At 33.3% G+C, this 25,734-nt stretch overlaps 1 protein-coding gene across 1 annotated transcript in view; it reads left to right on the top strand.

Moving 5' to 3' along the window:
• Window positions 1-25,734, top strand: part of LOC129230674 (intermembrane lipid transfer protein VPS13D-like) — an 88,687-nt gene that overhangs the window by 45,675 nt on the left and 17,278 nt on the right. Inside the window, exons 22-27 of the mRNA XM_054865089.1 lie at window positions 387-493; window positions 1,263-1,428; window positions 4,283-4,446; window positions 9,546-9,719; window positions 10,687-10,800; window positions 25,118-25,267. Coding sequence (XP_054721064.1) covers window positions 387-493; window positions 1,263-1,428; window positions 4,283-4,446; window positions 9,546-9,719; window positions 10,687-10,800; window positions 25,118-25,267 — 875 coding nt within the window. The remainder of the gene's footprint in view (window positions 1-386; window positions 494-1,262; window positions 1,429-4,282; window positions 4,447-9,545; window positions 9,720-10,686; window positions 10,801-25,117; window positions 25,268-25,734) is intronic.

Raw genomic sequence — 25,734 nt, 5'->3', positions numbered from 1 at the left:
TGTGTCAGTAATAGTTTTCAATAAAGCCTATTTCTCTAAATATTAATTAGAAGACCTAGGGCCTGCATAAAAAGTTAAATTTTGTATTTTTTGACTCATTTTTATTTTTGCTTCAAACTTTCAATATCTTTACTCTGCATCTGATTTTGAACATTTTTGCAATTGGAAGTAGACGTCTAGGACTAACGGTTGCGAAAATAAAGGTCTTGCAGGTTAAAATGGAACACCCTGTATATATAATATAACCTATTGTGATTTTTTATTGATAAAGAAAGATGCAAAGCATCTTTCATTATGACTCTTAAATGTAATCTTAGCTTTGATTTCTGATCATCTTGATGCATTTACTGTTCTGATGATTAGATCATTTTTGTTTTATCATTCAGCTTTTCAAAGCAGATGTCTGACCCAAACGAAGAAAGCAATGAGAGTTCTCTTTTGTTACTCATGGAATTTTGTGTGGATCAGTTGTCTTTCGATGTTCAAAGCCGAGGTATGTATACTTCAAAGTTTTGTAAAATGTTCAAAATCACGAAAAACAGCAATCATGATTCAGATATTTTTGGTTAATCGAAAATACCTTTAACTATTCCTCATCTTGGAATTAAAATCTGCATGTTTCTTAAAAATGTGTTAAAAATTCTCAAACTACCTATTTTTAAATATGTATAATACACAGTTGAATTTGATTACAGGAATAACTCAGCCACACTACAAACAAATTTAACTTATTATATATCTTACAGTCTGTTTGAGTGCAAGTAGACTTCAATGTTGTAGGAGCTTGCTTGTAGCAATATGCTTGAAATGATGAATATGCTTTAGAATGCTGGAGATGTGCACCTCAGTGCCATTTTTCAAATTTCAATTTTTTGGGTTTTTTTTCAATTGAAATTGAATTTTTCACTTGAAATCTGTAAAAAGAGGGTGAAAAAATTCAAGTATATATTGATGTTATACATCAATCGATATCCTAATTTTTTTGCACAAGATAAAATTTGTTCCAAGTCGATTAGAACAGAGGTTAGTTTTTTAGGAGTAAGAACAGGAGACTATTATTTCCTCAACATCATTTATTTTATGTTAGTTGGTTAATCACATTTTCATGTACTGCAAATTTCACAAAAGTATTCATATTCTTACAAAAGTAATTGGCAGTCCACTAAAAAAGACAAACATTTAGGATCCCTGTCTAGTTTTAGACGCAGCATAGTGTATGGGATTTTTTTTGAAAAAGCGTACTTAATTTTTTTTTTATTCAGGTCGAAGTGTTGCTGAGCTACAGGTTACTGGTGTGAAGACAACTTATGCAAAACATCCTCATAGCACTTCTCTTACCCTGTGTGTTCATAGCTTATTATTAGTTGATGCACTGCAGACATATGGCTCAGATTTTGAACTTCTCTTGGCATCTCACAAGCATTTAAGGTATGGTTGGTTGATCAGAAAATTTTGACTTTAAATTCAGTATCCTTGTTGGTTTCTTAGATGTTAAGAGCTGATTTCATGGCTATTTAGATAATTGAGATGAGAATATATTTTGTTTCTTGCCATAAAGCCCCATTTTGAAAGAAAAAACATCCATAGAATTTATTGCAAATTTTGCAGAATTATGGTTAAATGTGAAGAAAGTTTTTTGAAAAACGTATGCTCCAACAGGTTTATAACATTATACGAAACAGAAGACTCCATTTCCAGGTCATTCTCGGGAAGATAGTGCTAATTATGTCCAATACTTTTGAATTTTATTAATTTAAAGAATTTCTGCCAACTATATATAATTATATTTTTTTTTAAATTGATTCTCCATTTATTTATATATAATTATGTAACAATGGTTTCTACATAAGTAATTGTTTGTAGAATTTTAAAATATTTTGACTACATGTGGACTGGTAAGCCTTAAAAGTTAGAATTACAGAACAAACATACAGTAAAATAATTATTTTAAATCTTATTCTATTTGCAATTCTAAGAAAAAGAAAAATTTTTTATTCCTTAATACAAAATAGAGTAGACATTCAACAATTGAAATTAACTAGCAGAAAAATAGGAATCTCACCTAGTTTGTTAACTGTAGAACTCTAATTGACTAATGAAGTATGAAAGTTATGTTACTTGGACTTCTTTAAAACATTACCAGATGCAATGTGATTGTTAATTTTTGTAATGGCTGTAAAAGAGAGTACATTATTAGCTATCGAAGGTGTTAGGGCATAAAAATTAATTAATTTGAAAAAAAATCCTAAGTTACTCCCCCCTCCCTAAATTCCTTTACTGATTTTTTAAATGAAAGATAGAATTTAACTGATATTTCTATAGTTGTTACATTTCAGCACAGTTTAAAATCACAATGATTCGAAACTGAAACACCTAATATTCTCCTTCTTGTTTTAAAAAGGCAAGGATTTTTTTAGTCCTTCTCACACAAACTATTGATACTTGATTATAGATATTTAGACTGGGTTTCAATAAAAAAAATTATCAGTTGGTGGTTATTGTTGAGGTTGGCTGGGGGGGGGGGGGATCCAAAGTGTTTTGGACAGTTCATATCTGAATGAGCCATTCCTCATTAAACACAGATACACATTAATGTATTCAGGGATGCCCATCAGACCCATCATTTAGGAAGTCAATCACCCCCTGGCTATAAAGAATGTTTACACTTAAGTGGGAGTGGGCTTTGTTGTTTTCCGATAAAATCTGCATTGCTTGCCCCCCCCCCCCCCCCCGAAAAGTTTGAAATGACAGGCCTGGTGCTCATCTCCCAAGAGCAAAGACGTACCACCCAAACACCAGGAAGAACCTCTTCTCACGATCGAGAGAGAGATTCAAAAGAAAAAAACCCCTGAAAACACCCCTCCTAAAAATTTTGATTGTGCAGTCTGAGCATTACCCCCCCCCCCACTCCCATAGGTAAGCACCCCTGAGTGCACTCTACTGTAAAATATTTAACTTTAAATTCAGTTGTAGAAGGCTTTGTATTGATATATGAAATGAAAGGTTGATCTATAAATAACCACGTAATATGGATTAGTCTTTTATTGTTAAATATTTTAAAATCCTTCTGTTACATTATGTGCTTTCTAATGTTACTTTGTTATTCCTTTGGCCTTTTGTTCATAATTACTACCTTAAAATCTCATATTTCATACATTATATAAAGAAAAAAAGGCAATTTTTTTAAAAATTATATTTGTAATTTCTCTAAATTGTAAAATCTGATTTTTTGTATTTTTTTCCCCAACAAAACTTTTTAGTTAGAAATTAGTCAGATAAAAATACATTTTATAATACGTTTTGAATGCCTATAGTGAATGCTAAATAGTTGTTCATTTTTAACACAGTGTATTTGTGAATATATTCTAAATCCGTTTTATTTATGTGTAATATAGATTTGAATAATTAATTCATTTTTAGAAAACATTATTGTTTTGTTTTTGCATGTATTTTAGTCCTTGGTAATGCAAAGTGTTATGAAAATTTCATGACTTCAAAACCAGTAGGTAGGATCTCATCCACTATTTAATTTATTTTGTAATTTTAAAAGTAAATTGTATCTTGATTATGAAGCAAAAATGATTTTAATATGTAGCAGTAAGATATCGCCCTTAACCCAGGACTAAAGCCCCAGAATTACATGCAATATACCAGACAGCCAGGTTGTCACATCCTGATCAGGATGTGATTGCCGGGCTGTCTGGTATATTGCATGTTATTTTATGTTCCTCAAAAACTGTGTAACATAGCAGACCTCTTCATGGTGCACCCTCAATACCGCTAAATCTGCTACAGCGTCTGCCGCTCTTCTTGTGATTTCACTTTAAAATGCATTTGGCTGCTTTTAGACTTTTAACAGGACACAATTGTCTCAATGCCTATTTGTTCCGCTTTCATCTGAAGGATTCCCCGATCTGCACTTTATGCAACTCTGGACAAGTCATGAACGCTGCTCAGCTGGACGACTCCTCTGCCCTAACTAATTTTAATTGTGTTGTCAAGAAATATTGGAGAGCCCGAGGTTTTATGGCCGAATGGCCAATGTACCCAGCATTTGTGAAATAAAACTGAAGTTAGTTCTAATTATCGATTTTAAACCATCATATCATATTGATGTACTTAACTCGTACAGAATATGCTTACAACTTTGCTGAATGTTGGTTTAAAATGTTTCTAACGTTCTTTTTGTTTTATACTTAAAATACTTGAATTATTTACCGATTTTACTTGAATTTAAAAGCTAAAAGCCATTATATAATGAGTTTCTTGAATTCCTATTCAGCATGGATAGTACTAGTGGCAGTTTACGAGATAGTGATCCTAATTCTCCAGCATCACCTGCAAGCCCTAATCCCGTTAGTTCACCACTTATGGTTTCTTCGATTCCTTCTCCTCCATCCATATTATCGGCAGCTTTAACTACTCTTCAAAATTCTGCCAAGAAAGGTTTGTTCATGCACATGGTGCAGTTTTATTGTTTATTTTGTGTATTATATTTTTGCCATTTTAATGAGGAATATTTTTAATACCTTTATAACCCATTTGGAAAATTTACAGGTGATTAGTAAAAAAAAAAAGCTTCTTAAACTAGAGAATAATAACAAGGAAAATTATAATTTTGCACTTTATTAAAAGTATTTGTATTCTGTTGTGACATTTAAAGTTCAGTCTAGACACAACCAACATAAAACAGATTTTAATTATAGTCCAGTCATTTAAGCTTAAATTAGGTAAGAATCTCGGAATTCGAGATACCCAGCCGTAAGTCTGTAAATACTTGTATATTGACATCCTAAAAGTTGTCTCAAAACCTACATATGGTAGGGAGTACGCAACTATTAAATTTCAAGGTCAAAGATCACAAAAATTGTTCTTTTACCCTTTTTTGTAAATATCTTATTTTCTATGGGTTTTTTGCTATTTGTATTTATTATCAATATTGTAGAATACAAAATTCTCTACAAATTTTGTTAAAAATTTTTTTTTTCATACGGTGAATCGTTTTTGAGATAGAGCGCGGAGAGCGCGCGGTCACAGGATCACTTCAGGTCAACCGGTGCCTCCGGTCAAAAACGCGCCACATATAGTTGATGAACTATCGATAAATCAATGATTATAAATATTTGTCAATTTTTATTAACTATTATATTATATTTTATCATTTTCTTCATGCATTAAATGATGATGTGGATGTTCTTATTGTTGAAACTGCAATTGAAGAATCAAAGTCTGAAAAAACTGCAGTTATAATAGGACAAGATATTGATTTACTTGTCATTTTAATTGGGCGTACATTGTCTTACGAACAAGAAATTTTCTTTAAAAAAGTTGGGAAATTAAATGTAAAAACGGAGATATGCTCGACTAAAAGTTTTGATAATTATCCTCATTCCAAAACACATTTTATTTCTTCACACATTAAGTGGCTGTGACACAACTTCTGCGCTTTTTAAAAAGGGAAAAAAATCATTTTAAAAAAGTTGAAGTTAAAAAAAGTTTTTGAGAAACTGACAAATTTGGATGAATTAGCTGCAGCATTTGAGGAAGAAAATTGTTCGGTCCAGAGATTATTAGAGAGTGGTACTCAAACTTTATTGGCAGTCTATAATGCTCCGAAATCTGTGAAAAGTCTCGATCATCTTCGTTATATGCATTACGTCAAGTCTACAAAACTTAATAAACCTGTGCAGCTTTCAAATATTCCACCAACAAGTGCAGCTGCTCATCAACATTTCAAACGTATATATTATCAAGTTCAAACTTGGTTAGGGCATGATTTGGAACCCCAGGTATGGGGTTGGGCAATGTGAAACGATTTTGACAAACGAGCCTATCATGACAATTTTACCACCTGCTCCAGAAGATTTGCTAAATACAATTTTCTGCAACTGCAAGAGTGGTTGTGGTTCGCGATGCGGATACAGGAAAGCGGGCTTGCAATGCTCTTTCGCTTGTGGCCAATGTGATGGGCAAGCTTGTCTCCATGCTCTACCATATCAGAGCGACATTAACGAAGATGGAACTTTTGACCCTGAAATCATGGAAGAACTTGATACAAATGTCGTTGAAGACGATAATGAAGACTAGTTTGAAATTTACCAGCAGCCGTAAGACGACAATGAAGAGGAAGAAGATGATTAAAATTATAAATTGTAGTTTTTGTACTCTTTATTCCATTTTTTTACTTTTAATAAAAATAAATGTATTGAATGATAATTTTTAATAAAAAAATTAATTCATAATTTATTTGATTTTTTTCATCATGTAAGAAGTTATTAATATTAATTAGGTTAAAATTCAAAAATAATTCCTATATTTTCATTAACAATTCTGCAAATACATGGGCAGGTAAGTGTTGTTAAGTAAATTAATACTGAATAAAAAGTGGATAGGTTAGGAAAAAAAATGGTAATATATAATGTAATAGTTAATAAAAATTGACAAATATTTATAATCATTGATTTATCGATAGTTCACCAACTATATATGGCGCGTTTTCGACCGGAGGCACCGGTTGACCTGAAGTGATCCTGTGATCGCGCGCTCTGTGCCCTCTAACTCGAAAACGGTTCACCGTATAAAAAATTTTTTTGAACAAAACTTGTAGAGAATTTTGTATTCTACAATATTGATAATAAATACAAACAGCAAAAAACCCATAGGAAATGAGATATTTACAAAAAAAATTTTTTGTGACCTTTGACCTTGAAATTTAATAGTTGCGTACACCCTACCATATGTAGGTTTTGAGACAACTTTTAGGGTGTCAATATACAAGTATTTACAGACTTACAGCTGGGTATCTCGAATTCCGAGGTGAACTTACTATAATGACTGAACTATTAGTAGTTTTAATGAATAATAATTTTTAATATTATCATTTTTGAAAAATAGCAAAATTAGCTACCATGTCTTTATATATATATATATATATATATTTTTTTTTTGTTATCTGCTGTCTAGAAGAAACATTTAAAACCATTTCAGGTTCAGCCATTATGTCTTTTAGTGTATTCAGAGGTACATGCAAATTTTTGAAAATTTCTAATCGAGTTTTAAACAGGAATTATCGTTAGCTCATTACAGAATGCTCTTTTATTTTCTTTGTTAGATCAGGGGACTACCATTTTAGGTGGGGGGGGGGGGGTCATGCTGAAGTACATAGGGTTTTGGATATGAAAACTTTCTGAAACTAAATATATACGTCAATAAAAAGCACCAAATTGAACAGAAAAAGGCACTAATTGGGCGTCAATGTTACTAATTAATTTCATAAGCAATAAAAAGAAGTAGCATTTCAAATATTTACCATTAAAAATAATTCATGAATTAAAAAAATTACTTTAATTGTTTACATTTTGTTCACGAATTATTTTAACACAATGTGATGAATAATAAACACAACGTGGATGGAATTGCCAATGGTTTAAGGGGTCGTGTCCTCCATGACCCAACTTGTATCATCCCCTTTGTTAGATAAAAGCTTTAGGAATGAGAGTGGGGGGGGGGCATTATTTGTAATGAGAATAGAAAAATTCAAAGTAAATCATTGCACAAGTGCAGATAAGTAAAATTTAAATGGAGAAAGTAAACCAATGTGCTTTATACATTGATAAATCCAAAGCTGTTGTTCAAAAATTTGTAATGAAAATTTTGTACACATTTTGTAAAAACTGCTGAGCTATATCATAATTAAAATCATATTTTTTCCTCATTTCCTTTCTTGATGTATATGTATGAGCTTTTAATTGTTAACTTAATACCTTAATTCAATTTTTAAATTGAAAATTAATAATTACAATTTGAATTTGATACTTATGGTTGATTCTCCAAAAATCTGACATTTTCGAATCGCGTTTTAAAAAAAATAAAAATGCTGACAAAATTCTGAAAAAAATTATACTTCCTCTTTGTTAGGAACTTATTAAGAAAAAAAAATAGAGGGAACTCACTTTAACTATGTTACACCTTCAAAAGAGAGGGTCAAATTTTCATACAGCAAGAGACTGACAAGCAGCATCAGGAGAGTTACAAAATGAACTTCTTCATGGGTTATCTAAAGTGTAACTGTAATAATAAAGAAATAACTGAAGCCTAAATCAAAAAGTATGGTTATTAAATGACAAAAAAAAAAAAAAAAAATGTAAAACCTCCCTTAACAGGCACCCTCCATTTCTTCGAGTACAAGTCCCACATAGGTTTTTCCATATTATTCATTCTGAATAGCTTATACTCCGAAGAATGGACATTCATTTCAACGAAAAAAAATCAATTGCTACATTAACACTTTTTTTAAGTTAGCCATACACAGTATGATAAAATTAACAAAAAGAAAAATTACCTCCTCATTACCTGTGAATTGTTTTATGGTTCAGAAAATACAAACATAAAACAAAAAGAGACTCAGCAATATTAATAACGTATATTTTACTTGTACTTTAAAGCAACTAGGGAATTTATAGCAACTTCACTAACCTATTCCAGCAACATTTAGATAAACAAATGTCTAACCAATAAATCTCTTTTGGATCGTCTGAACAACAACAAAAAAGTATTGAATAGAATTATTCCACTGATACATTTTTTATTTATCGTTTGCCAAATTTAACTTTCTGTTTTTTCAATCAGTCTAATTTTCCAACTAATGTATTGGAAACAAATCCTTCTATTCTATGGGATGCATTACCAGTGCTTGAGAAGTAATGCTAGGAGAGTGATTTTTTTAGGATAAGTATGACTTTGTTTTAGAACAGCAGTATTACACTTTTCATACGATTTGCCTGTTGTGTAAGCCCAGGATTATTATTAAGTTAACTAATGTTATTTTTTGATTCTAACCTCTTAATGCAACTACACACTATAAGTAGAATTACTATTTTTCTTTTATTTAACACAGAAATTTTGTCCAGGAGAATGTCAGCAAAAAATGTTACATACTCATTTTTGAACATCAAAGTTTTAGTAAGACAGATATATTTTAGTTAGTCAGACAAATCACATGAACTTAATACTCAAGGAATCTAACAAAATCAAAAAAAAAAAAAAAAAAAAAAAAACAGTGTTGTTGCACAGCAAATCAAAAATTCCTTTTTTTAATCTATAATAATTGAACTCATTCCTAGGACAGGAGAATGACATGATTTCTGGGGACAAAGTTTTAAAACGATGTACCTTGATGATAAATAATTTAATTTATTTAAAGAATGCTATTTCACACCTTTAAGCATGCTTAATTTTGTATTACAAATTGAATTTGTGGAATGTTGATATAAAATTTTTAAATAATTTAAGTCCATTTGAAAAACGGATGGGGACAAGCAAAAAGTGTGACTTTCTGGTTTTTTAAAAACTTTTGTAGAAAAAACTAAATGAGTTATTGTTTTAAAAAGAGTAGAATAACATCAAATAAGTTATTTCTAACTATTAACAAAATGAAAACATTTTCTGAGTTAAACAATTTTTGTGTTAGGCTACTGGGACATAATATTGTTAGGATTTTGGAGAATCACCCATATGTTTATGCATATTTTTCTTTCTTCTTTTAGTCAATACATCTACAAAGTGGTCGTCTTCATTGCATGTTCCAAAAACAGATCATTTCGTTTCTGATGCGCTTATTATTATTGAATTCAATTGGATAGAATGTCCATCATCTGAGCAGGGCTTTACTGAAGTGTTGAGAATTGCAAATGTGCAATTTAATAATCTTGATGTTATTGGTGAGCAGATATTTCTTTTCAAAAATCAAGTCTTTGAAATTGTATGTAAATTTTACAAGTATGTTACTACAACACACTGAATGAAACGTTTTAAAATAAATATTGTTACCAGTTCCGTGCAGCTTCAAACTTTCTTTAAATGACGACACAGTTCTTGAGAATACACAGGAGATTTATTTACAACTATGTGCAAGAAATATCGTTAACAACTGCTAAATTAACCATAGCAATTAGGGAAATATCGATGTACACCGTATACTCAATGGTCCCACACATATTTACATCAAAATATGCAAAAATACAGCGCAAAAGGGCTTCGCAAATCAGAGCTAATACACTCTCAGCACAATGGCTCAGTCAAGACTGACTTTTTATCACGCAGCACATCTATTTATAAACATCGAAAGAAATATATATTCCAGACAAATATTCCATAAAATCCTGCACCGTTCTATCACTCTCATTTCTTTCCATTCACAAATTTTATCATTCAGAAATGAGGGGACCGTATATTTCAGCTGAATGTAGGGGGGTTGTTATGAACATTACAAAAAGCTATTTACAGGTTAAGTTACTGCAATAATTCTAGATGAAGAATAATGGAACAAATGCCGAATTTAGGCAGATTACAACAAATTAATCATAAAAATAATTACTATTTACAGAACTTGTAACAATATAATTTATGATGAAATAATATAAAAAATGTGTTGCACAATCTGTGCGTAGCACAAAATCTTTACACTATTTTCTTTCTTACGAATTTCAGTTCATCCTCTCTCTCTTTTAAATAAAAGTAACTAAACCAGCAATTTACACTTTATATGTTAATTTACAATTTAATATATATATATATATATATATATATATATATATATATATATATATATATATATATATATATATATATATATATATATATATATATATATATATATAAATTTGTTTACCCATTTTTTTTAACTAGCAAATCAAGAAACAATTGTAGAACTTGTTGATTTCGTCAAAAGAATTGCAATACAAAGAAACAAAACTATGAATGGAAAAGTTTCAAGTCCTGATAACTCAAACCAATTCATAAGTGCCAAAGAAGTAAGATTTTTTATACTGTTATATAATTCAATGTATTATTGTATATTATTTTAAAATTATGACAAGCAAGAGGTTTTTGTTTGAGAATATAGAGCTAAAAAATTAGAAAACTGTATTAAGGCATAGAAACCAGGGTTGGCAAAAACCCGGGTTTTTTTTAAAAAAGCCCATGGACCCAGGGTTTTTTGGGTTTTTTTTAAATAAAACCCAAAAAACCCAACTAAAGTTGGGTTTTTTTAAAAGAAATGTGTTTTTTTTTTGTCTTTTTTTAGGGAAAATGTGGGGTACTTGTAGCATATTGTAGCATAAGTATATGGACAAAGTGCAAAAATTATCTTCGGGTAAAAAGCTGGAAACCTAGTTAAAATTCAGAGATTTATGAAGAAAAGTATAAAAGACGAAAAAACCCAAGAATGTTTAAGTTTCAGATTTTTTAATTTTCATTATTACCAACAGTTAAGGCAAAGTTACTTCTCGAGTGATAAAATCTATTGTTCGTTTTTTAATTACTACATTTTTTTTTTTTGCATTTTACTTTATAGTATTTCATTTCGTTGTGCAAAACTACTGTAGAACCTCATTTAGTTTAAATCCCTTTTTACTGAATTCCAGCTTAATCAAGACATTTTTTTGAATTTTATGTTGCCTGTTTTTCTATTTCTGTGTACAGGGTAAGAAATATTAAACTTTTTTGTAAAATAATGAAAATACTGTACCTGTTCTGTTTTTTGTCGACCGTTTGAAAAATCTGTTTATTTCTAAAAAATTTACCTTGTGTTTATTCGAGATTTGTGACGTGTTGGTAAGCAGAAAATAATTTACATGAAAGCCTTTTAACTAGATTAGTTTCTTCTGTACAATCTTCTACAAATATTGAGAAAATCAGACGTGACAGGACTTGGTCAAGATAATTTGAGTTATTTATTGACCAGTTAAAGAAAAAGTTAAATACATTTATTTAAAATCTTTGAAGTATATTTTTAATGCCATTAAGAGTTAAGAAATACTATTAAAGCTCAAAATCCATTTTTCATGTTCATTGTCTGTGGTGAAGAACAAATAAAAAAGAAGTTTAAATTGTGAAAGTATTTAAATTAATTAATTTTTTTAAAAATTCTCACAAAATTTTAAAAAACCCAAAAGTGGGCTAAATAATGGGTTTTTTTGAATGGGTTTTTTCAAAAAAACCCATTGGGTCCAACCCAATTGGGTCCAATTCGGCCAACCCTGATAGAAACAGTTTAATATTTTTAGCGATTTGAATGTGGCCTAAAAATATACCAGTAAAAGAGTCATAGTTTCCTTGCCAAGCATATTTCCTGAAGGAAATTTTATATTTTCAACTTAACAGCTTTACTTATATTTTAAACAACTTAAAACTTCTATAGTTTTTAGTAATAATGAATTTATATGATGATAATGTTTTTTTTTGATGATGATTAACAGTTGTTAATATTATTATGAAATAAATAGTAGAACTAACTAACCTTTGGTTTGAATTTTTAATAATTTTCTTGTTATCTGCAAGTTAAAGGAAACATTCAAAAACATTTGAGATTCAGCAATTATGCTGTGTAGTTTAATCAATTGTATATACTGTCTGTTTTCCTTAGTCAAAACCTCCTGCAAATTTGTGCATTCATCAGATCTGCTCTGATTTTATCAAAATGGGGGTGGAACCCAGAAGTGAAGGGATGCAAATAGTAAATGGCAAGATAGCAAGTGCGAGCAGAAAGTGCTTATCATCAGTCTATTGTCCCTTTTTAAAATGGAATCTATCCCGAGTAGTATCCCCAGTAGTTGTGGTCATATACTTTCGATTAAATTAAGTTGTTACGGCAATGTTCAATATCTTTCTAATACAGATTTTTGTGATTGAACGTAACTTGATCTAACGATTTCCTCAATATCATGATACATTTTTACTGGTCCGAATTTGACTGCATTGAATGTCTATTTTCCTTGATTTAACGATGACTTTTTCCAGACCCTTGACAATGCTTAAATCAGGGTTATACTGTAGTTAAATAAATAGTTTTATTTGAGCTGGTAGGAATGATTTATGCCTTACTCAAATTAAAAAACAAGTTATTTCAGGGAATATTTGAGTAGTGGCGTTTCAAAACTTGCTTCTTTACTAAGTTTAACTTAAGCAATATTCCTTCATTTTTCTGACAAATCTTTTGAAAATATGGCACCCCATCCACTTAAAAGCTGAATTTATGTATTAGAAAATATGTACTAGAAACTGATTGTGCCGGTACAAAACTGTTGTGTAATATTCAGACAGCGAAATGAAACTTGTCTTATCCAGAGTTGTTAAAATGAATAGTGCGAGTTTTGAAACATTGCTACTCATTTATAATGCTCTTGACAGGAAAATATATTGATTATTTCTTTATCTTGAAAATATTTTTAAGTAATTATTTATTTAGGGTTTTTGAACTTAAATGTTTTCAAAAATATTAATAAATAAATAGATAAAAATAAATTGCAAATAGAAGATGAATTATTCAGTTTGTTTGAAATTAAATATTCATATTTCGCACTTCTTCACAAATGATTATAGGTCTTTTTAAGGAATATGGAAAATTAAAGGTGATTTTCTGGAAAGAAATTAAAGTTTGTTTTGTACTCGGGTTATTTGATGTCAAGTTGACCCTTAGTTCTCCTTCAATATTAAATAGGATATTCTCTACATGACAATATTCTATATGTGCTTCTGGTATGCATAGGAATGAATTAGATCAACTTTTAGGCTTCAAATATGTGTTTAAACAGAAAAAGTAAAGAACAACTCTATGTTTCGGCTCAAAAAGTTTGTGGTTGACATGCAAAACAAGTACAAATGTTTGAATGTTACTGAAAAGCGAAAAAATTAAAGTGTCATCTTGAGATTTTCTTTTTCAAGATGATATTTTGTACATGAAATACACCGCCAGCTCATTCATTCTAGCCAAGAACTGCAGCTTTGTGCTTATTAGCACTCATCAGCCCGGCTTAGGAAGTGACTGAGTTGGGGGTGGAAAACCTCTTAAGGAAGCCAAGAGTGCCAAATAAACTGGTAGCTAACATAGAATCAGCTCTGACCAGAGGAGTGACCGAAGCAATGGTTCAGTTCGATTCGAAGATTGAAGGCAAGACATGGTAATTTCAGTATATTAGCTATCAGTTTGTGTTGGCACTCTTGGCTTCCTTAAGAGGTTTTCCACCTCCAGCTCAGTCACTTCCTAAGCCAGGCTGATGAGTGCTAATAAGCACGAAACTGCAGTCCTCGGCTGGAATGACTGAGCTGGCGGTGTGTTTCATGTGCTTCTGCCTTAGCCCTGGCTATAGGGTGGTAACTTACTGAAATGATATTTTGTGTTTAGAACCAACACAAAATTTAAAGGATCACCAACTTGAACTTTTTGTAGCGCATTCAAAGTTGACAGAAATACTATTAAACCCAAGTTTGGCTTTTGTTGGATGTCTTTACAGCCATAAGCTCACACCTCTTGGATGTAATCTGGAGGGATTTTTTTTATATTTGAAGCTAATTTTTTTTTGTTTGCATTATACAAAAAGCTCTTGTTATAGATAAAAAATTATTGCTGAGTTATTATATGATTATGATACCTTATTTATATGTATTTTTATATTATTTTTAGAATATTCATTTTTTCATCCGAAAACAAAACTCAGAACTTCTAAGTTTGAACTCAAATTTTTAATCTCAAAACTTAATCATTTGAAATTCTCTCTTTCTCATCTTAGTGTAAATTTTCTACATTGAGATTTTTATTCGATAATTTGTTTGAAATTTTCTTATTATTTAATTCACACTAAGTAGAAATGCAAAAAAATAAAAAAAAGCATTAGAGTGACAAAATTTGTTTCAAACGTTTGTGGTATACGCATACTGACTTTATGTACTGTAGCAATTAGTGTTGCTGTTGCCATATGTTATTTTCATTTTGTTGTTTACTTCGGTATCCAGACGTAATCCCGACAGCCAAAATACCGACTGTCCAGAATCCCAACAGGGTCGAAATCTGTTAGAATTTTTTTAATTTGTTTTTCGTACGTACATTTGAAAGCACATTTGCATATTTTATTATATATTTTTAAAGTGAAAAGTATCACTGCAAACCGTGAACTGAATTATGCAAATGTTCTGTCCTTATAAGTTAAGGAAACAAGATGTTTTTTTGGCTTTTAGAAGGTTATGCCGTTAATTTGGTTAGCAACAAAGATAGTAGATATGAAATCCATGTATGTTATAATATCTTCAATAAAAGATTTGCTTTTAAATAAGTGTCTTCTGATCTCAACAGACGGAAATTGTTATTTTCATGGTGGATGTAAGTTATAAACGCTATTAGCGGTAATATATTCTACATTGGTTATGGGGCCTTAAAAACCCTGATAAATAACTATAGACTTTTCGTCATATTGTTGGACTTGATATATCAGAAAAGAATGGAGAACAGCCTAGAAGAAAATTACAGTAGTATCAACTTTCCAAAGCTGAATGCGTTCAACTATAGTTCATGGAAGTGCGATGTAAAAGTTGTTCTAATTGACAGAGGATGTTGGGAATTCATCGTCGGGGAACCAAAACAACCAGCAGAAACATCCCCGGAAGCACTGATAAGAAATTTCGAGCAGAGGAAAGCCAGAGCTTACACAACAATTTACACAAGTGTTGAACGGCAATATTTAAAATTGATTCAGTGTACCGAAGATGGAAAAGAAGCTTGGACTATTTTAAAGGAAAACTTCGAACCTTGTTCCCGTGCTCGTATAGCAACTTTAATCGATGAATTTTATGAACTGAGATATTATCCAGATGAAGAAACAGTTGGAATCTTCTGCCAAAGAGTAAAGGAAAAGCAACTTCAAATCAAAGATGCTGGATTTGAAATACCTGAACTGTTAGTAACATTTCAGTTAATTAGAAGACTACCCAAAGAGTTTGAAAACCTTGTTCAAATATTATATCGCCTGGATGATAATGAATTCACTTACAACAATGTGGAAAAGCAGTTAATAAGCGAATCGGGAAGAATTCAGTTAAAGATGAAAGACGAGGGAAATCTACCCGTAGATAACGCACACATTTCCAAATTGGAGGACGGTTCGAACTTGAATACAACCCCTAAATGGAAGAAAAGTCAGTTCTCGAGCGTTAACAGTGGAAGCAAGCTGAGGCAAACATCGCATGAAAGACGAAATCTTCTGGGGCCGTGCACATTTTGTGGAAAGAACAATCATTTATCTAAAAACTGTTATTTCAAGAACAGAAGAAAACCGGATGTCAAAAGTAAATCGTCTCAACCAGACAGCCGCATTTTTTACACGGAACATATGGAAGTGCAGAATTCGTCAGTCTCAAGTAATGAAGATACGATAGAACTCGGGGAATTTTTGATAGACAGTGCAGCAACAGGAAATTTTTGCAACAACAAAGAATGGTTTGAATTCATTTATCCTGTATCTAAACGTGAAGTTTTAATTGGGGATAAAAATTGCACTAGTGAAATAAAGGGCATAGGTGATATAGTGTTTTATGTAAAAGATAATGGAAATTTTGTGAAATTAATTCTTAAAAATGTTTATTATACACCTAATATGCGTAGGAATTTAATTGGAGGTGCAAATATTGATTTAAGAGGGTACAAAATAATTTGGTGTAATAATAAAATGAGAATTTTTACTAAAGATGATGAATATTTCTTAACAGCTCATAGAGTAGGGAAATTGTATGTTATTTACGGTATACCTAACTATAGGAAATCTGAAATATTTAATGTGAATGCATATAATGTTTCCATTAACATAAATGATCTGCATAAAAGATTTGGTCATGTTAATGCTAATTTACTAAAAAATATGAGTGTTAACAATAGTGTCAAAGGTATTGAAAACGTAACGGGAAATTTCGATTCTTGTGTGACTTGTAAAATTGCTAAATCTACTAGAGTTTCTTTAAACAGAAATTATGGAACATTAACTAATAATTTGTTGGATAAATGTTATATGGATTTGTGGGGTCCCGCTCCAGTTCGTTCGCTGGGAGGTAGTTTGTATTTTTTATCGATAATAGACGACTATTCTAGAAAAGTAGATGTATTTACGATAAAAAACAAAAGTGAAGTATTTGATTGTTTTAAATCCTATCTAGCCAGATCTGAACGTACATTAAACTGTAAATTAAAATCAGTTAGAACTGATAATGGCTTAGAGTTTTGCCATAAGCAATTCGAAAAATTTCTAAATGAACGGGGGATAAAAATTGAACGATCTTCTATTTATACACCTCAACAAGTAGGCGTAGCAGAACGATTTAACCGTACAGCTTTAGATGGAGTTAGAGCATTATTGCATGACAGTGGATTGCAAGAAAGGTTTTGGGCTGAAGCCCTGCATACTTTCGTTCACATTTACAATCGTTGTGAGCATAAACTTACAAAAGGTAAAACACCAATTGAAATTTGGAGTGGTCATAAACCTTCAGTACAACATTTCAGATTATTTGGATCGCTAACATATGTACATATTCCTAAAGTTAAAAGGCATAAATTAAACGACAGAGCTAAAATTGGCATACTTGTCGGATATGCAACAAATAGAAAAGGGTATAGAATTTGGTTACCGAAAGAAAAAACTATAGAAGAAACTATTCATGTTAGTATAGACGAGCATAAAAACGGGGTAGAAAGTCTTTTCGGTGAAGGTCGTAAAAATGAGTACGCAAACTTTAAAATTGGTACGCTAAATTGGCCGATTGAAGAGGAACATGAAATTATTGAGGAACAAAAATCTGACGCTGATAGAAAACTAAAACCTTTAAACATTTCTGAGTGGGTAAGAAAAGAACGACCGCGAAAAAAGAGCAATAGAGTTGACGTCTATTACTATCCACCTGAGGGAAAACCTAGGTTAAGATCTTTAAAAAAAATAAAAGAATATTGTGAGGAGCAACAAATCGAATTTAAACCTGATGCATTTTTGTTTAAGCCGAAAAATGATCGAACACCGGAGTCAGAAAATGAAAATAGTGTCGAGTCTAATTCGGAGAACGAAAATAATTTTACTTGTGACGAAATAGATTTCGCTTTATTTCAGGACGAAGTAAATAACGTAGAATTACCTAGAACCTTTCAGGAAAGTCGAAATGTTCCAGAAAAACTTGAATGGGATCGAGCGATGAATGAAGAGTTAAAAATATTCAAAGAAAGAAAAGTATTTACTTTAGTTGAACCCCCCAAAAATTCTAGAATCATAGGAAACCGTTGGGTATATAGCATAAAAAGGGATGATAAGAATAAAATTAAAAAATTCCGTGCAAGATTAGTAGCTCTTGGTTGGAAACAGCGGGCAAACATTGATTACAATTTGGTGTTCTCGCCAGTCATTTGTTTTTCAATTGTTCGATTGTTTTTCATTTTATTTGTATCTGTGCTATGTTGGTCTCATGTACATTTAGACATAAAATCTGCCTATTTGTATGGAAGTCTAAATGAGAAGGTATACATGACCCAACCTGTTGGACATGAAGTTAAAGGTGAAGAACATAAGGTTTGGTTGCTTAATAAAGCACTGTATGGGCTTCATCAAAGCGGAAGACAATGGAATTTGGAGTTAGACTCTAATTTACTCAAATTTGGGTTTGAAAAAATGAAATGGTGTAATTGTACTTATAAACTTAAAGATGAAATAGTTTTGTTGGTTTACGTAGATGATTTAATATTATTTGGAAAAAGTAAAAGTAAAATTGATGAAATTATAGCATTACTAAAAAGTAAGTTTGACGTCGTAAATTTGGGGGAAATTAAATTTTTACTGGGTGTAAATTTTGAAAAGATTGGCAATAAAATTTATTTGCATCAAGAAACTTATATAAATAAACTAATGGAAAAATTTAAAGATTTGCCAAGAAATCATCTTAATTTACCTTTCAAAAACAGTGTTGAATTACCTCAAAGGGTTAACGAGAAAGAAATTGTGGAAAATGATGTAATGAAAAAATACCCGTATAGAACTTTGATTGGGTGTTTATCATTTCTAGCTGCGAGAAGCAGACCAGATATTTCTTTTGCAGTAAATGTCATGTCTCAATTTTGCAATGGATATTTATTTAAACATTGGACTGTTACTGTAGATATCATGAATTATGTGTTTAATACTAAAAGTTTAAAAATTAATTTGTCGAATGTTAACAATTCTAGTTTAATTGCGTATTCTGATGCAAACTGGGGTTATAAGTTAACGAATAGGTATTCTACAAGTGGGCATATTATTTATTTTGCCGGTATTCCATTTAACTGGAAATCGAATAAACAGAAATCAATCGCTCTTAGTTCAATGGAATCTGAATTTGTATCTCTAACAGAAAGTGTTAAAGAACTTGTATGGTTTTCGAGAGTATTAAAAGAAATTAATGTCGTTAAAAACTTAAATATTCCTATACAATTTTGTGATAATCAATCTGCTATATATTTTTCTAAAAATTCACCAGAAAATGTTAAAACTAAGCATATAGATATAAAATATCAATTCATAAGAGATCTGATCAAAGAAAATTTATTTAGTTTAAGATATATCAGTAGTAAAAATAATTTAGCAGATTTCTTAACAAAACCTTTATCAAAGGAAAAACTTCAGTATATTGTAAATATTATTTTTGAACTAAGAAAGAATGAATGTACGCCCGATGGGGCCGATTGTTAGAATTTTTTTAATTTGTTTTTCGTACGTACATTTGAAAGCACATTTGCATATTTTATTATATATTTTTAAAGTGAAAAGTATCACTGCAAACCGTGAACTGAATTATGCAAATGTTCTGTCCTTATAAGTTAAGGAAACAAGATGTTTTTTTGGCTTTTAGAAGGTTATGCCGTTAATTTGGTTAGCAACAAAGATAGTAGATATGAAATCCATGTATGTTATAATATCTTCAATAAAAGATTTGCTTTTAAATAAGTGTCTTCTGATCTCAACAGACGGAAATTGTTATTTTCATGGTGGATGTAAGTTATAAACGCTATTAGCGGTAATATATTCTACAAAATCCCAACTAGCCAGAACCCCGACAAGGTCAAAATCCTGAAAAGCTAGCACCCCGACAGGATCGAGATCCCGAAAAGCTAGAATCCCGATAGGGTCGAAATCCCGAAAAGACAGAATCCAGACAGGGTCGAAATCCCGACATGTTCAAAATCCCCATTAGCCAGAATCCTGACATCGTCAAAATCTCGACAAGCTAGACTCCCGATAAAGCCAATATCCAAACAAAATCAAAATACAAACACTCAATTTTGCTTAATAAAAGACGATTTTTAACTAAATACTAGCCGCCTTCGACTGGCGCCTCGTCCTCGACACGGATATATATATGCTCAGTTTTTAATATAAGTGTTATAAAGTAAGTATTTGTTTGCACGGCGTGTCAAGAGATGGCGCCACTAAATAATGTAGTTATGTGTATGCGCTCTGCTCGAGAGGAGAGCCCCGACGAGCAATGCAGGATGTTGGATGTGTAATCTAGGAATAAAGCATTTTGATCTCTCCAATGTGTTTCCCTGCTCTGCAGAACCAACATTACAGTGGCGACGAGGATGCGATAAGAGCAGAGGAGAAAGTGATAAGTGAGTGATGCATAATTTTCGTTGTCGGGAGGATATTATTTGCGAACTGCAAGCACATGGGGGTGCTAAGCCTAACGTGAAGGCAAGCAATTAGAACACTTCGGAACCATAACGGAAAACGAATTCTGAAGCATGGGTTCGTTTGGCCACATCAAAGAATACGATTCGGCAAACGAATCATGGACTCTCTACACGGAACGGTTACAGCAGTTTTTTGTTGCCAACGAGATAAAAGATGCCGATCGCCAAAGGGCGATCTTTCTAACCGTTGTGGGGCCGAACACTTATGCTCTGCTACGTAATTTGTTGTCCCCATCGGCCCCCACAGCAAAGACTTTGGAGGAAATTATCCAAGTATTGAACGCGCATTTCGATCCGGCCCCGTCGGAGATAGTGGAGCGCTACAAATTTAATAGCCGCGTGCGCCGAGCTGGCGAATCAGTGGCAACTTTCATAGCCGAGCTATGGAGTTTGGCTAAACATTGTAATTATGGGGCATCTTTGGATCAGATGCTGAGGGACCGCATCGTTTGTGGTATGCAGGACGAGGGTATACAGAGAAAGTTACTGTCGGAGACGCAGCTCACGTTGACGAGAGCTACGGAACTGGCAGTAACGATGGAAGCGGCAGCAAGAGATGCCTCCAACCTTCGCTTGTCGTCAGGCGTTGAAGTAAACAAGATGCAAGCGAAGAAAAGTCCTAGCAGATGCACAGCAGACGCACAGAAATGCTACCGATGTGGCGATCCACACGTGCCAAGTGAGTGCAGGTTCAGAAGTTCTACATGCCATCTCTGCAAAAAGATCGGGCATATTGCAAAAATGTGCCGATCGAAACAAAAAGTTAAGAATTCTCAAGTGAATAATGTGAACAGGGAAGAGCCTACTACTGAGATGTCAAGAACCTATACATTATTCAACATCTGTGGTATGCAAGAAGCTCTGCCCCCAGCAAAGGTGGAATGTATTATTGAGGACCAGCCTTTCATTTTCGAAGTGGATACAGGTGCACCTTTTTCTTTGATACCTTTAAATGCTTACAGTAAAGTTAAACAGAATTTTCCGCCATTGGAACCATCTACAATCAAGTTAAATTCGTACACAGAGCATCCTATTAGAGTCATTGGCAGTGTACAAGTCACAGTGAAGTTTAAGTCTAATTCCTGTTCCTTACCGTTGTTGGTTGTCAAAGAAGGGAACGTGAATTTGGCAGGTCGTAATTGGACATATCCTTTGAAGTTAATGTCTGTTTTTAAAAATGCATCTCAACCTTATGCTGTAAATAATGTTCCAAGGCCGGAATTAAATTTTGAATCTGTTTTAAAAGAATACAATAGTTTATTTTCACCTACATTGGGCCTAGTAAAGGGTGTTCAAGTTCATCTGACAAGGAAGTCAGACATTACTCCAAAATTTTTTAAGGCCAGGTGTATACCCTATGCATTAAGAAACAAGGTCGAAGAGGAAATTGGTCGCCTGGTAAACGAAGGCATCTTAGAACCTGTAAAGACTGCAGAATTTGCAGCACCAATTGTTCCAGTACTTAAGCAAGACAACCGCATAAGAATTTGTGGAGATTTCAAGTTAACGACGAACAAAATAACAGAATTGGAGCAATATCCACTGCCAAACATTGAAGATTTGTTTGCTCAGTTATCCGGTGGAACCCTATTTTCAAAACTTGACCTCCGAGATGCTTATTGCCAGTTGCAGTTGGACGAAGACTCTAAGAACTTGGTAGTCATCAACACACAGAAAGGCCTGTTCCGTTATACCAGATTACCATTTGGTGTAGCTTCTGCTCCTGCGGTGTTCCAGCGAGAGATGGAAAAGATTCTCCAAGTTTACAGGGTGCTTCCTGTTACTTAGATGATCTCCTAGTAACAGGGAAAGACAGAGTAGAACATTTACAGAATTTGAATGCAGTTCTCTCACGCTTGCAAGAAGCTGGCATGAAGCTCCATCCGGAAAAGTGCGAGTTTTGGAGATCTTCAGTTGAATATCTTGGTCATCGCATCGACAAAGATGGACTCCATCCAGTTGAATCGAAGGTAGAAGCAATTGCCTGTGCACCTGATCCCAGAAACGTAGATGAATTGCGTTCGTTTATCGGACTGATCACTTACTACGCCAAATTTTTGCCGAACATGGCCACCCTGCTTGCCCCTTTGTATGAACTTTTAAAAGAGAAACAGGCATGGGAATGGGGTGCAACTCAGAAAGAAGCTTTTACTAAAGTGAAAGAAACCCTAAGAAGTTCATCACTCCTGATGCACTTTGATAATGCCAAAGAAGTAGTGTTGGCTTGTGATACCAGTCCTTACGGATTAGGAGCTGTGTAATCTCATGAAACCAAAGATGGGGACCGCCCTATTGCCTTTGCTTCACGGTCACTGACTAAAGCTGAGAGAAATTATAGTCACATTGAGAAAGAAGCATTAGCTTTGGTGTTTGGAGTTACTCGGTTTCGAAAATACCTGCTCGGCAGAAATTTTACTCTTTTGACTGATCACCGTCCTCTTGTAAACCTCCTTTCAGAAGATAAGCCTGTTCCTACTGTTGCGGCTGCACGGATACAACGTTGGGCTCTGACCCTATCAGCCTACTCATACAAAATAAAATTTCGAAAAGGGAGCTTGCATTCGAATGCTGATGCTTGTAGCCGTCTACCTCTAGCTACTAGATATCCTGATCCGCCAGTCCCAGCAGAATCAGTATTGCTCTTGAAACAGTTTGACAGTAGTCCGGTAACAAGCCATTTAATTGCCAGAGAAATTGAAAGTTCCTCAGATCTGAAATTGCTGCGTTCTTATATTGCAAGGGGTTTCCCTAAAAGCATCCAGCAAAATTTAAAACCATTTTTCAAATTAAAGGATGAGTTCTCAATCGAGGGGGGTATAATTTTGAGAGGCTCTCGGGTATTTATTCCCCCTAAATTTAAGAGATTCATAATAGATGAGCTTCATGCGGCTCACCAAGGCATAGTTGCAATTAAATCATTGGCTCGTTCTTACGTTTGGTGGCCAAGCATAGATAGTGATCTAGAAGCTAAAGTAAGGGAGTGTGCTATCTGCCAGCAAAATGCTTCAGCACCTCCTGCAAAGCAAGTCTCATGGCCTGTTCCTGATCAATCTTGGGAACGAATTCACATTGACCATGCCGGTCCTGTGGAAGGACATATGCTGCTGATAATTGTTGATGCTAAGACAAAATGGTTAGAAGTCGCCCGAGTCTCCAGTACCTCTGCTAATGTTACCATAATGGTTTTGCGAGATTTATTTACGCGTTTTGGTATTCCAAAAAGCATAGTCAGTGACAATGGTCCTGGGTTTAGCAGTGATGAATTTTGTGAGTTTCTGTCGCACAATGGCATTTCTGACATAAAAACAGCTCCGTACCATCCAAATTCCAATGGGATCGCAGAAAGAGCTGTCCGAACAGTGAAATCTGCACTTAAAAGAATCAGGGAGGGGACTTTTGAGGAAAGACTTGTCAGATTTTTGTTTAACTATAGGAATACGCCCCATGCATCTACGGGCATATCTCCTGCTTTTGGCATGTTTGGCCGACCCCTACGCTCACGCTTAGACTTGCTGAGAAATGCTTATAGGCAAAGAGAAGTCCATTCTGACCCTGGGAGATTCAGGACAGGGGATTTAGTTTGGGTTCGCAACTTCAGACAGGGCCCTAAGTGGATTGAGGGCTGCATTCTAACCCAAATGGGTAAGATCATGTGCAAAGTTGAAACTGCCAGGGGCACATGGATACGTCATGCTGACCAAATCCGCCGACGGATTGGCAGCAGCTTTGAAGAAAGTTCAATAAACCCTAGGCCAGCTACTGCTTCTTCAAATGCTGGAGAGGAGGACGCAGTTCCTGTGGTGGAAGAAGAAAAGCCGGGCGATCCAAATGAACCGCCACTTCTTTCGCCTCCAAGTCATAATCCAGTTCCCAAGGAGCATCCTCCAGTTCTTTCCCCACAATGCAAGACTCCAACACAGATGCAACCTTTATCGACCCCAATAGTAGCGCAGCAACCTCGGAAACAAGATTCCATGGTGATTGTACCCAGAAGGTCAACGAGAAACAAAGTGAGACCTTGTCGTCTAAACTTGTGAAGAACTTCTTATTATGTGAGAACTTTTGGGTTAATAGAACTTTAATTTCATTTTTGTTATGTGAGAACTTTTGGTTTAATAGAACTTTAATTTCATTTTTGTTATGTGAAGAGAGGATGTTATAAAGTAAGTATTTGTTTGCACGGCGTGTCAAGAGATGGCGCCACTAAATAATGTAGTTATGTGTATGCGCTCTGCTCGAGAGGAGAGCCCCGACGAGCAATGCAGGATGTTGGATGTGTAATCTAGGAATAAAGCATTTTGATCTCTCCAATGTGTTTCCCTGCTCTGCAGAACCAACATTACAATAAGTTTACATATTACTTAATGTGTTCAATAAGATGGATATCGGGCAGTCGGAATACCGTCTGTTGGGATTCTGGCTTGTCAGGGTTTGGGCTGTTGGGACTTCAACCAAGACCCATTTACTTCAGTTTTTGTGTATGCTTTCCATTTTACAAAAATATTCTTTTTTTTTTTTAAATTTTATTTTTACTTTCTTCACTTAGCTTGTTTTTAATGCATTTTTTTTTTTTTAAATTGAAGGTATCAGCTAAGCAAGCCATATGCAGAACAGAAATAACATTTGATTTTTATCGTTTGAATATTCTTTTGCTGAGAGCTCTAAGTCAAAAAGATGGTTTAGTTGGCCGTAAAGTTGCTACTGCAACAATAACAGGAGCAAGGATTCAAGCTACTGTAGGTATGTTCATGTATTTATTACTATTTGCTGAAGTTTAGCTGTTATGTAAGTGTTGATTAAATTATACTATTCATTTAAAATTGAAGTTAGTCAAAAAAATTTTGGACTTGAATGGTGCATCTCACATGGCTTCAGTAGTAGACCTTGCATCTGATAGATTACTTTCATTGAAATAAATTTGAGGCAAACAATAAAGAGTTTTACTACTTAATTATTTCAAATAATTTCAATATTTGAAAATGACCTTGGTCCAATAGTGAATAGGAATGCAAGGCATTTGCATCATGAAGAAAACTTCCTTGAATGTTTGTTTCTTTTAATATGTACTGCATGTTAATTTGGATGGGGTTTTATATTTTGTCGTTTGCGTTGACAATCTGGCCAGGTTTAAATTTTGGATTCAATTTGTGAATATATTTAAAATTGTACTTATATAATTTTATCACTTCATATCTTTGACTTTATAT

Source organism: Uloborus diversus, chromosome 9 (genome assembly GCF_026930045.1).
Source record: "Uloborus diversus isolate 005 chromosome 9, Udiv.v.3.1, whole genome shotgun sequence".
Taxonomy (NCBI): domain Eukaryota; kingdom Metazoa; phylum Arthropoda; class Arachnida; order Araneae; family Uloboridae; genus Uloborus; species Uloborus diversus.
Note: the sequence above shows the minus strand (reverse complement) of the source record. Positions and strands in the feature narration are given on the sequence as shown.